The sequence below is a fragment of the Opisthocomus hoazin genome, chromosome 2 (genome assembly GCF_030867145.1).
Source record: "Opisthocomus hoazin isolate bOpiHoa1 chromosome 2, bOpiHoa1.hap1, whole genome shotgun sequence".
NCBI classification, from domain to species: Eukaryota; Metazoa; Chordata; class Aves; order Opisthocomiformes; family Opisthocomidae; genus Opisthocomus; species Opisthocomus hoazin.
Genome location: NC_134415.1, coordinates 63,455,593 through 63,469,549, shown reverse-complemented (window position 1 = coordinate 63,469,549; position 13,957 = coordinate 63,455,593). Strand labels below are relative to the sequence as shown.

The 13,957-nt window shown below is 36.0% G+C and overlaps 1 protein-coding gene across 2 annotated transcripts in view; it reads left to right on the top strand.

Annotated features, from left to right (window-relative positions):
* VTA1 (vesicle trafficking 1) overlaps positions 1-13,957 on the top strand; it is a 48,104-nt gene that overhangs the window by 24,180 nt on the left and 9,967 nt on the right. Inside the window, exons 5-7 of one of the 2 annotated variants that reach the window (XM_075413923.1) lie at positions 646-757; positions 9,644-9,817; positions 11,632-11,712. In XM_075413923.1, the coding sequence (XP_075270038.1) occupies positions 646-757; positions 9,644-9,817; positions 11,632-11,712 (367 nt within the window). Of the gene's footprint in view, positions 1-645; positions 758-9,640; positions 9,818-11,631; positions 11,713-13,957 lie in introns of both variants that reach the window. The other variant, XM_075413922.1, reaches the window with a different exon arrangement.

Here is a 13,957-nt window from a genome sequence, read left to right as displayed (position 1 = left end):
GTTGTTATTATCATATCACCTTGCTTTGCAGGTAGTTTACAATTGTTATTACTAAAATCCTTCATCTGATTTTTAGCTATGTTATGAAGATACTAAATCAAAATATATGGATCCCACACACAGTGCATTAATCTGCAGCTACAGCAGTCTTGCTGTAGTCATGATTTTAAACATATTTTTGAGATGTAAAATAATATAATTAGAAAAGATGTTATATTATTGATCACCAGGAGTAGTATTTTAAATTTCAGATATTTAAATCGAAAGTAAATAATCATCTACGTTTCTGGAGATAGAAAGTTTTCTCTGTTATTTCACATCAGTAATTACTACACAGTGCTTTCTAGGACCTAGATGGTCCTGGTATACTTTGTTTCCTTTTCCTGACATGCTGCACTAATTGAAGATCTCCACATTTTCCTTCCATGCTGAGATCCTATTAGAGCTGTTCTTTTTAATATTTTTTAAATTCACCAATTAATTTCGCGTGTTGTTTATCTTTAAAGTAGTGTCAAATCATAGCAGAGAACGCACTTTCGTTTTATAATCTCTTCTCACGGTGGAAAACCTGCTTATATTTCTGTTTTGAATGCATTAATTGACAGAAGTGACTGGTTAAAATGGCTGCCCATTTCCCTTCCCCAGAACGCCCAGCACAGGAAGTATGCCAGGTGGAAGGCAGCGTACATCCATAACTGCTTGAAGAACGGAGAGATTCCTCAGCCTGGGCCTATTGGAATGGAAGGAGAGAGCTTTGGTATGTGTTTCCCTTTTCTTTTTAAAAGAGCAGAGGGCTGGGCCAAGACCAAAATGGTGGTACGCACAGTACCCCACAGGAGGCACTGCTTCCCTGTTTCCGTTCACGATAGGCCGCCTTCTGCTTTTTCTTCTCTGCTTCTCCTACTGTCATTTTTATTGGACCTTACTATTGGATTGACTTATTTAATGATTTTTTTTTTTCCTCTGTGCTGAAGATTATTAGTTTGAATACAGCTACTCTCTAAGAAGGCATTGTCACCTTTTGGGCCAGAACCATGCATCTCTTTAAGGCTACCCACAGTCCTTCTTTTATATCTGTTCTGTAAAGTTATGATCCCTTTCTTAGTTCATCCTCTCTCGGAAGTTAAATAGGAGTTGAAAATGGATTGGTCATAGGTGAATTCAACTTTAAAGCAAACACCTGATTGTGAGACAGCCCCTTCCTCACCATATAATAATGTGGTTTTTAAAAACAGGTTTATGGTCTACTCTTTTTAGATTGGCTTTCCTGCTGCTTTCTCACTCATCCCTCTTTTCCTCATGTTTTTAGTTACCCCCCAGTGTTCTTCTGGCTACCTGACTTTCCAGTACAGGATTCCTTGAAGTTGCCTCCTTAACAGATAAAAAGTGCTGATTTCCAAGGACACCCACTTACCAGAATGAATGTTTATCAGAACAAATTGTTTAAAACCTCCTAAACTGTAACTTTTACTTTCTTCTATTTAATGCATTCAGACCTGTCTAAATTCTGCTGCTTATTTATAAGTCTGAGCTCTTTAGTAATAAATGTTAGGGGTATCCAAACCTTGTAATTTAGAGGTTTTTTTAAGAGAGACAGCACCACTGTGAGCATGCAAGCTAGCCTCTCCATGAAGTAACAGAACATGTGCTAAACAGACTCTTACAAGAGCACACTGATCGCATCCTAACCTATTCTGAGAAAGACAGCTCCATTCTCTTATGACATTGTGTGTATTTTTACTAAAAATAACTAAACAGTCCCAACAGAGCTGACATATTTCTAAACTTTATAATGTCAACCTATTTCTAAAGTATAGTTCCAGAGGCTTCACAGATAACACACAAGAATAAAATCACTTACAGAACTTTTTATGTTAAACTGCTGAAGCAGATAGTAGTATTACTGTTCTTTGTATAAACTGACCACGCTTTTATAGTTATTGATAAAAGTGAAATACATGCAAAAAATTATGCATTTGTGAAATATATCAAAATCAAAACGGCATGTAATTGTGAAATTAACTTTCAAAATATTTTCACCTGTTTACTTTTCCATTGTTCACTGGGTTGCTATGCTTAATGCTTTATGAATGTTTAATTCTTTTTGTATATCACCGGTTGCTTTTGATAGCAATCGATTTCATTAATAAGGGGTCTCTTCGTTTTCCTCTCCAGTCAGTACAAAAGCTTGAAATACAAGTTTTAATTGTGAATCTCTTATGGAAATAGAATGTCTTTGGAACGGGTATTTTCATTATGCAAATTAAATCAGACTAATTCTGCACAATGACAGTAACCACTATGGATAATCCTTCACACGTAATGAAACAACTAAGATCATTAAATGATTTGAAACTTTCCTCTGAGCTAGTATATGAGACTTTGTGGCTTGAATAAATGTCACTTCAGCTGATGCTCGTGTATCTCTTAACTTAAGCTTGAATTTAATGAAACAAATTTTTCCAAGAAGAATCAATAAACAAATCTACAATACAAAAGAGATAAATCTAACTTGGTAGTTTAGTTGTAGAGCTAGAATCATAGAATCATAGAAAGTTTTGGGTCAGAAGGGACCCCTAGAGGTCATCTAGTCCAACCCCCCCACAGCGAGCAGGGACACCACTAACTAGATCAGGTTGCTCAGAGCCCTGTCCAACCTGGTCTTGAATGTTTCCAGGGATGGGGCCTCCACTACCTCTCTGGGCAACCCGTTCCAGTGTTTCACAACCCTCATTGTAAAGAATTTCTTCCTTATATCTAACCTAAACCTACCCTGTTTTAGTTTAAAACCATTACCCCTCGTCCTGTCACTGCTGTCTCTACTAAAAAGATTGTCCCCATCTTTCCTATAGGCTCCCTTTAAGTACTGAAAGGCTGCAATCAGGTCTCCCCGCAGCCTTCTCTTCTCCAGGCTGAACAAGCCCAACTCTCTCAGCCTGTCCTCATAGGAGAGGTGCTCCAGCCCTCGGATCATTTTTGTAGCCCCCCTTTGGACCTGCTCCAACAGTTCCATGTCCTTCTTGTGCTGAGGGCTCCAGAGCTGAACGCAGTACTCCAGGTGAGGTCTCACCAGAGCAGAGTAGAGGGGCAGAATCACCTCCCTCAGCCTGCTGGCCATGCTTCTCTTGATGCAGTCCAGGACACGGTTGGCCCTCTGGGCTGCCAGCGCACATGGCTGGCTCATGTCCAGCCTTTCGTCTATCAGTACCCCCAAGTCCCTCTCAGCAGGGCTGCTCTCGATCCTTTCATGCCCCAGCCTGTATTGATACCGGGGACTACCCCGACCCAGGTGTAGGACCTTGCGCTTGGCCTTGTTGAACCTCATGAGGTTCACACAGGCCCACCTCTCCAACCTGTCCAGGTCCCTCTGGATGGCATCCCGTCCTTGGACGGGACTGGCTACATAAAGCCGTCCTTGCTACATAAAGTTTTGTGATCTTATGTGTTAATACATATGATCCATATATTTGCACATGTGTGCACACACACATACACACACACACGTAATTATTTGTTTGTTTCCATTCATTTATGTTTGGGGTCTGTTCAGTGGAAATTTTGAAGTCTGAACCTGTAATTTCAAATATGTTATGAATAGGCTTGTAATTTTCTGCACGTTGTTTTTATTTTAAGCATATCAAAACATCAGAAAACTGGCTTCTCTTCTGGTTCTCAATCTTTTCATCATGCAGTCTCATATTTTGAAGCTTTCTTCCTGTTCATCTGTGAAGAAAGAGGAACATGGGCATGACCTACTGTTTATAGAAAGATTAAACTGATGGCCCTTACAGTAAGGTATACCATCCTATTCCACTTGGCAGCCGCTAGCTGATTCTTTAGCAGAAAACAAATGTACAGCAGAAGATAGAAAATGACAAAGTAGCATGAATAAAAGCTGTCTAGCATGCCACCTTTGTCAGACATTGGGCAGAGTATAAGGAAGTAGAAGACAGGCAGTCTTACTCGCTCCTTCCAAGCCCATGTTTGTTAGAAAGTAGTATATTGCTTAAAGTATGAGAGTTTTCTGTTGTATTCCAAATGGGAACTGGAGCATATGGCATACAAGGTGAAGTTAAGTAGGCCTAAAGAGAGTTCTTACTGCTGTTTTAAACTGTACCTAATGGGAGAGTGCAGAGAAGATCTAAGCCAGAATCTGCTTGGAAATGCATAGTGATAGGACAAAGGCAATGGACACAGGTTGCAACACGGAAAATGTGGATTAATTATTAGGAAAAAGATACTCACCATGAATGTGGTCAGAAATTGAAAAGAGAGTCCAAGAGAGGTTATGGAATCTCCATCCTTGGAAATATTCAAAACCCAGCTGGACGCAGTCCTGGGCAATTGGCTGTAGCTGAACCTGCTTGAACAGATAATTGGACTAGATAATCTCAAGAGGTCCCTTCCAACCTCAGCCATTCTGTGCCCAGAGCAGCATGATCTCTGTTGGTGCTGCTATGAATGAGGAACTGGATCAGGTAACATGCAAGGGATCCTTCAGCCTTTTTATGATTCTTAAAAAAAATCATTTGATTGTATATGGGAAAGAGAATCAACGGGTGGAAAGGGGAGAGGGCCAGGTAAGAGTGCTGCTGAGGTTCAATTTTAGGCAAAAAAGTGTGAAAAGTGGCTCTCCACAGTGAATTCTCTTATAAATTGTATCTTGTGGGCACCATTACAGTTGAAAAAAAAAAAAAAAAAAGAAAAATTATAAAATAAATCATCACTATTTTTTTTAATGAGAATGTGTGCCAAACATCTACCCCTTTTTATTGTTAGCCTTTATTTTGTTAAAAGTAAACAAAAGTATCTAAAAGCCTGAGTGCTAATTATAGTTTCTTTGCAGTTTCGTGATAAAATATTGTTTGGTTATTAATACTCTAGAAACACTACAACATAAGTAAATTCAAATATTTGTGAATAAATAATGAGTATGATACAATTTGATTTCAGAGCTACCTGTTTATTCTTGTTATTATGCTTTCCTTACCTAAAGACGCCCTACAAAACTAAACACTGGAGTAACTGTCTTACCCACTGAAATATGCTCCAATCTAGGTACAGCTATATTTAAAGCGAAGCATTAGCAAACTTAATTTCTTTTTCAACATACAATCTTTTTCAAGGCAGTTTTCTTAACTCCTGGTGCAGCTGTAGCAAGAGAGACTTATGATGCAACTCCAGCTGCAAACATTTCCACGTCTTCGTAAGTCAAATTGCACCAGTTTGATAATTTAGTGGAGAAGGCAACGTGGGAAAAAGCTTTTGTTACAGTGAGTGTAATGAATAGCCCAATTAAATATTTCTAGCTTTAAATGAGTGCTCTTTAGTGGTCTGAATCATAGTGTGGTAATGTTTACAAAGCTCACCTGATTATGTGAAATTAATTATGAATTCTGAACAATTGTAAAACCAGAATTACTAAGCAAAGATTACAGACCTTTTGCTAAGAGTCTGTGTATGCGGCTTGTGTAGAAACAATAATTGTTCCTCAGCAGCAACAAATAGACTCTTTCTTCATTTTATTAATGTGGAGGCAAAGGTAACTGACTTGTTCAAGGCTGCAAAAGAATCTGTTGTAGGAGGGAAAGTAGCATACAAAATTTACTCAAATCCTTACTATTCATTGCAGGTCATTACAAGCGGTAGTGTGAATAGGTGGAGACTTGCTTTTGTTAACGAGTTGTGTCTACATGCAAGTTAAAAGGGATACTAACGCTGAGTGAGCCAGAATTTTAACATTCTTATTCATAGGGAGCTTGCAATATGTGTAATTGTAATTATTTATTGAATTGTATTTCATGTAGTAAGAGAATTTCTCACACCCATTTATTTTCTGAGCAATGAAATGAAAAATACTTTTTGACATTTATTTTTGGAAATTACCTCCAATAGTGTAGGTGTCTATAATGCTTTACACAATCAAGACAAAAATTTTATGCAAATTAATTTTTATTAGAAGAATTGGTAAAAAAAAGTCTCAATTCTTGCTTTGTGCATCATAAGAAGAAAAGCAGCATTGTTTGAATGTATGACTGGACCTTCCCCATTCCTTTCTGCTTGCTCATTTTCTTCCTCCCCTTGCAAGTGGAAAAAGTCTGTTTAAACAGAGTGAAACTAGGTCTCTGTAGCTTGACAAATTACCATTTTTTTCCGAAGTGTTATTTTCTTTGTGATTCTTGAAAACCATACTGTAACTCTTGGAGATGTTTTTACAGTAACATAGGCATGCTTTATGCAGTTCTGCTGTTGGATTTATGGATGCTTTTGTCAGGATGCCACCATGGAAACCTTAAAATTACATGCTTGGTTTATTAATGCAATTGGAATATGAGTCCTAGAGTACACTTAAAGGTCACTTAGCAGTAGTCCTAGGTCATCCAACAAGATTTTATACTAGTGGAAAAAAACTAAAAATGTGATTTCAAATAGGAAAAAGTTCCTAAATGGTCACAGTATGGCTGTAGTCAAATACATTAAATGTCACCACTTTCATTGCAGTATATAATATGTAGTTTACATATATATTGCAGAATTCCAAGAAACCTGTATAGTCCCAGCTAGTCGAAAGAACAGTGTGTGAAGAGTTCATGGATTTTTTAGTCCATTTCTTGATGTTGGGGGGGGTTATTGCTGTTTTCTGAGAAATTAATTTTCTGATTTTCCTAGTGTTCATTCCCGTTCCCTGGAAAAGATTTGTTTTTCAATAATGTTGTTGATGTTCTAACCACAGAACTTAAAAACAGTTTGTTGACCAAAATGTTCTTTTCCAGCAGCCTGAAATCTTTGTATTTAATACTAAATATTTAAAACTGTTCACGAATACTTGCAAGCGCGTATCTCAAAGTATTAGAACCATTTTAGTCTTTGATAAAGAGTATTTTAAATGTTTACTTTGCAGAAAGAGTAGCTGCAATGCTTTGATGACATGTGGGCACTTTAAACACCGAAGAGAATTTAAACAAAGCTACTTTTATGTTTAATACAGTTTAACATTTGCCAATCACATAATGAGTAAATCAAACAGTTGAGCTTGATCTCTTGATACATATGCCTGATTAAAAAATATATCACCCTTTTGTGAATTTGCCTCGTATAGGCACTGTTATTAAGGGTGGTCAGCACTTTTAGCATGCTTGTTTTTGTTGCTTTTTTTGTTAATAACATTGCCAGACTTTAGCCATTTGGGTTCATATCTCTCATGGGCAGTGTCGCCTACAACATTGTACTTTTATAGGAGTGAGTAGAGACCATGAACTGCAAGGAAGTTTGAAGCTGAAACAGAGAATGTCTTGGAGAGAGGATTGGGAGGTGGTGCAGGACAGACACAATTATGGGGCATGGGGTTGTAGATATGGGATGTGAAGTCCTGGTGCAGAGAAAGAGAAATCAGAAAGGAACTGAATAGCCAGGTAAGAGCAACAGAAAGGGGGAGTGGACAGAAAAAATGAATAAATGTATTAATGGTTTAAGTTTGGGCAAGAACTTACAGGTAGTTTCTCTTAAATGAAATACTAAGTACAGTGAAAGCAAGTTTTCTCCCACACCCTCGTTCTCAAAAGTGGCTTAGTAATTTTTACAACAGCTTTCCCAAATTACTAGCTTCAGGCAGACACCCAACATAGAAAATCCAACTTTATGGCTACAATTTGACCAAGCTATAAAACATTGATAACAGGGTTACAAGTAAACTTGAGCAGCCTTATTTTCAGGCAGCGTGATGAGTGTTGTGCGTAACTATTTCATTACTCTTATGTACAGTCTCTGGGATTTTGTTAAATTTTATTTTCTGCAACAGTTTTAAAATAATTTTTTTAGTTAACACCAAAAACACTGATAAATACAGCATTCAACCAGTGGCTTATTCCTGTCATTACATTATTATTTAAAAGGTAGCATATTCGTTGCTTACTTTTGAATCTCACCTCCTTTTTTTGCCAGTTTTAACACATTTAATTTTATTTCCATGCATGTTAGCCACGTGATATTGCAATATGAGTTCCTAGCAAGAAATACAGCAAAGGAAAAACTGGTACCATGAGATATCCTTTGCCTTGCAGAGATCTTGGAAACAACTGTTTGTTTGCATTTGTCACAAATAGCTTCATAAAACCACAGCCTGAATTACTGGTTGCAGCAAGTGAAAGTAATTTTCTCAAGAGTAACGTACAAAAATTTTAGCATGTTCTGTCTTTTTATATTACATTTTGCTAGCAATGCTTGACGCTCCTGACAGAACTTTGCTTCTAGGTTTCTTTGCTTTTTAATGACTTTAAATAAAGATTCTTATTATTAGACTGTGAATTTGAGGGATTTGTGATTTTGTTTATTAGTATTTGGATGTTCTGAATGAAATTAAACTACTGCAACTTTGCAATATAAGACAAAAATATATTCTCTGAGTATTTATTAAAATCCAGTAAAAATGTCCTAATGACAATACTACTGATTTTACTCCGCATTAGAGCCTTTTATTGTAGTAAATAGTATTGTGAATTAGAAGGTGTTTAGTTATTTTTAGTAAAGGTAATACCTGAACTTTTTCTGAGAGGAAGAGGACCTTACATGGGAAAAAAAATCTGGTATTTGTAATAGTAGACTGTTTAATTATCAAACAGTAGAGATGTTTGCATAACACATAATCCTGTATAGTTGAAGATCAGTATGGATTTCATAAAGATAAAACGTGTCTTTTGCCAACTCTGGACACATACAAGTTTTGTGCTCCCATATTTGTTTTGGTCCCTTTCAAGAACTGTTTTTTATCAAAGCCTTTCCCAAAACTGTGCTTGTTCCGCCTGACATTATTAATACAGACGAGCACATACACAGTAAAAGAAAATCAGCTTTTTTAAAATGAACTGAATTCAAATTAAGGAGCAGAAGGCAACTATATTATAAATTAACTGTGTCATTAGCATAATAAAATTGGACCATTAGCCTTCAAAGCAACATTGAATAAACTAGACCAGAACCTTAAGAACGTTGACTAGATTGAAAAATAACGTATATGTTCTTTGTACATGCTATGAAATATATTGAACATCATTATTCTTATAGTGCATTATGTACTCTAACTGTTCTAGATACAGTTATGGCTTAGCTAAGCTACACTTCATTTTCTTGTTTGGTATTACTTCCCAAAGTTCCCCTTTTTTTTTAATTTATTTGTAGGTTTTTTTAATTTATATTGGGTGGAAGGATTGGCACTGCTTTTCTTTTACAGAATTTGTAAGGCAAATACAGTTTTCTATATTCTGGTTCATGTATTTATTAAAATACAGATTACTGCATATTTGTGGTATCTTGTTCAACTACTGTGGATGAAGTACATGAAACTAGAAAGGATTGTACTAATGAGACAAATTGCTTATAGTCAGACCGGTAAAGAGATGGTCCTTCAATTTAAATAGAAGAGATCTTTGAAAGTATGTGAGTTTCTAGATCTTTGTCCTATGTTACGTTGCTTTTCACTTTGTCAGATCAGCCGTAGGTGGTTTGAGTTGACAAATGTTTTATTGCCACTTTAGTGGCAATTTTTCTACTAACACACATTTGAAAGGAGATTTTAAAAGAAAGCCTAAATTCTCAAGCGTTTGTAGAGAAGAGTTGCAGTAATTCCTGTTCTGTGTCATCTTAGCAGATGCTGAAAGGGAAGAAGCAGGGTCATCTTCTCTCCATAGTGGAACAACTCAACCAACATCATCATCTACGTATGAAGCTAACAACATACCAACTAGTAATTATACTGGCATACATATACCACCAGGTGCCCATGCACCAGCCAACACTCCAGCTGAAGTACCGCATAACACAGGTATGTCTGAATCACACCTGAAAAACTCATGCCTTTATTGAGAGGCAAATTCTAGCCTTCTTTCCATTACATGTAAAGTAAAATAATGTAGGTATTCTGTGGCAGAAGCAACTTCATAAATTAACATCATTAAAATGCTATCAGAAATATTTTTAAAACTATAAAAACATAAAAAATATGTAGTTCATATTTTGGATCACTTTTCCAGAAGAGATATATGGACTGAAAGCGTAACTATTCCTACAGACAGAATGTTTTTTTTTCTTCTCTAGAATCATGCATTGCAACATCTATACTCTATAGCAACATTTGAATCCTTCTCTTGATAGGTGAAATTTTATTATTTCATTTCATATTTAGCTTTCCCTGTGCAGATTGACCTCTGTTCTTTATGTGGGAACATATCCATCATAGTGTTGAAACTGTTACAGCAGCACTATAACAGTCATGCCTGATGTGCCATTCATACTTTTCTTCTATTTTGTTTATGATCCTTTTCTCATGCAAGTACTTTCATGTGATTGACCTCAAACAGTATTATTAATGGAAATCTTGTCCCTACTGCTAAACATATTGGGTCCGACAGCCTTCTTCTTATGCTTTGTCATTTTTGGACCAAAACCAAGTTCTTAAAAACCCAGAGTTCTTCCAACAGTTGCTATATTTAAAAAAAAAAAAAAAAAGAAGTTGTATTACATGATTTGTAAATACAACTTTTTCACCTGATGTTGCCTTTTTATAATGATGTTTAATAAGACTAAAAAATTAAAAGCTCTTGAATTCTGATGATCATTTGATTGTTCAGATGTTTTTGTCACACAGCTCCTCCTTTTACTTTCTTATTTTAAAAAAGCATCACTCTATGAAAAGTTCAGGGTGCTCTTTTTTCCAGCTTTGTCAAAGGGAAATCCTACAGATAGGTGGGGTTTTTTGGCTCTGGGAGGGGGAGAGTGTTTTTACATTCAGCCTGAATAAGTGTTTAGCTCTCTGGTTTTACCAGATCCAAAAATTGTGGAATATGTACCTTGATGGAATACATGAATTCTTTGCATTACATAGTTTTATCACCATAAATCATTCCATGAAATAACAGATCATTTAGATAAGTAATTATACCATCTTCCTACAAAACAGATGATGTAGACATAACTTTATGTTAATCTGGTATGTTCTGGACAAACTGCAAAAATATAGTTTTGGCTTAATGCAAATAAGAGTGTCTGAAGTGTGAACACACATACAAGAATGCTTCACAGCATAAAGTGCTGCTGCTGCTTCTAGTATCACCATTGTCCTTTTAAATCTAGCTAGCTTTTTTATTCTTACCAATTGTTTTCGAAGGAATTAGGAAGAAGATAGTTTGCAATTGTGAGATGGCAGGCATGGGGCTTTAAAAATACAGTAATGGAGACTCTCTGATATTAAAAGCCAGAATTTAGACTTCATATGTAAAAGTTTACTCCTACTCTTCTTTAGCAGGTTTTCCTCAATACTGTAGCATAACCAGTGTCTTTTGGACTGTATTTTCTTGGGTTTTTTAATGCTTGAAATTAAATTTCTGTGAAGTACTGTACTGATAAAATAAATGACAGCCTGTAAATTCTTCCATATTATTTTATAAAACATTCATAGTCTGAAGTGAAGGTTTTAAAATTGCTTATTGCAAACTTTCAGAATTGGGAAGCTATCAGCTGCTTCATTTAAAAATCACTGAGTCATTAGGCTTTCCTGTTCTATTTTCTTATTTTGTCTGCTTACTTTTAAAGTCTATAAATAAAAATAACCCAAGTCCAATTTTTTGTGTTGATTTGCAGCAGTGACAAGTAACACCATTCAGCCTGCTCCTCAAAATATTCCTCTAGTTGATCCTTCCCTCTACAGTGCTCAGTCTGCAGGTAAGGTGGTGGCATTTGTACTGTCTGTACACAGACGTGCTGTCCTCTCTGTGTCTCCCCTGCACTGAAGGAAAAAGTTTGAGAAATAATGTCATTATATGAATGCTACTAATTTAGAAATTTTGAAAAGAATGGACATCATCTAAACATTGCGTTGCTAAGAGTTTCTGAAAGCTTTGCTACAGTGTATGAGTAGTGTTGTCTATCTGAGTTTTTCAAACCAATGAGCTAGCATTGTGTTAGGCTTTTTATTATATAGGTTGTTGCTTCTGAGATGTTCTGATATACTTAGCAAAGCCTATATTCCTGACAGCCTTGCTAACTTACACTTTTGGTAATTAATACACATTCCGTTTACTTATAATTTCTTCTACATGGTCAGTGTGTAAGTTATTTATTCACTTCATTACATAATCACGACATTCCAGCGGTGTTTTCTGTTGCAGCATAATGGTTGTGTGTGCTTGTTGATTAGAAGTAGTACCTGTATTAAAAGAAACAATTTATAAAGTACTGCTAATGATACTGTTTTGATGTAGCATTTAATCAAGGCTTTCATCTTTTAAAATGCCATCTTTGATGTTAAAATCACTGATAACCTATATTACGTGTATTTTGTGTCTGCTTGCATATATCATGCTTTGAAGTGCACACATAAATGCGAACCTTAGGGAAACCATAGCATGTGAAAGAGTAGTGACTGACAGTAAAGCTGGAATCATCCTAGATTCCAGTTCGAACACTGATGTGCATTTGGACAAATTATTAACTGTTTTCTAGGAGATTTTCTGTCAGTGGAATGGAGATAATAAAAAGATAAGTTACACCGGTTTGTAATAATCAGATTTTTGTTGGCAATGTTACGTGGATATTGAGTGAGGAGGAAGCCTAGAAGTCCTGGTTATGAAATCTGTCCACATTCTACCCTACCGTTTGTCCTCATCAGGGAAAGCTGATAGTATATGTAATTGAAGTTGTTAAGTTCCAGTACTAGATACAGTCAAATGTTGCCTGCTATGACTACCCAGTTTAGATAGGTATATTATTGTACATTTTAACTTAAAAATATTTAGTTAGATAGTTCATTATGTTGTTGAAGACGGTTTCTCTGTTGAGATAGCAGCTTTACTGAAAAAGCATTTTTGATTCAATTGAATGCTATAATAGGAATTGAGTGTTTAGCTTGACTTTAGTCTGCTGTGATAAGAATGCTTGAGGCTGTGTCCATCTTTAATATAATAGGAAGCCATTTTTTTAGAAGATATCTTAAAAAGATAAAAATAACAAAATTTACCTTTGTTAGAGACACATTAACCTTTAGAATTCTCTTGAAGAACAAAAGGCACATCCCATTATTTGTCTGGCATGTTACTGTCATGTCTCATGTGACAGTTAATTCATTTTATTGAAAACAATACCTCAGACCTGTAGCTGAACCATTTAAACGTGGTGATAGCTTTTGAGTTTTGGGGGCTGTTGTGGGGGTCTCGGTAGCTCCTTAAGCTAAACAGCTGAAAGCTTTACTGTAGTAACTGCTAGTTGGAAAGCAAATCTTGTGTTGTTTGGCAGCAAAGCTTTAATATTTAACCAGCTTATCATGATTGCTCTAGACAGTCATTCTAGCAGGTTTTTGGTTAATTACTCTGAAAATTTTATTTATCACTGTTTCTTTGTTTAAATGTTTTAATTTTAGTTGTCAGAAATGTCATAATTTTGATTTAAACTTTAATTCTTCAGGAAGTATGAGAAGTTTTGTTATTTAGTATCTGGATAGTATCAATGCATTGCTCCCTCTAGTCACTTACCTGTGATAACCTGATTAAATAAGTACATAAATATAAATAAAAAGGAATTGAATGAATTCAGATACCCTGTGTTTGTGAGAATTCATAAATACTACTGTCCTGTGATTAAGAGATTAAGACCCTTGCTTAAGCACAGTGATCAATCTCTAACTTGATCTAACCAGAGTATTTGCATTCCTGCATTCCTCCTCTGCACATCTGTTGTGTCACTACAAGTTTGGCTCTTGTAACGGCTTAAAGTGTTATGTTCTTATGAGGGAGTTTTGCTAAAGTGCATCCTAACAAGTGATGCAGCTCACACAGATCGTCAGTTCTGAAAGCTTGGAAAACACGCAGCAGTTATGCAGGAGTTTGAGAGTAAGGGTGTAAGGGCTATGTCAGGCAGCAGAGATACAGTAAGTTTTGTTTGCATGCGTAGAGTTAAGAAGCTTGACAGCAAT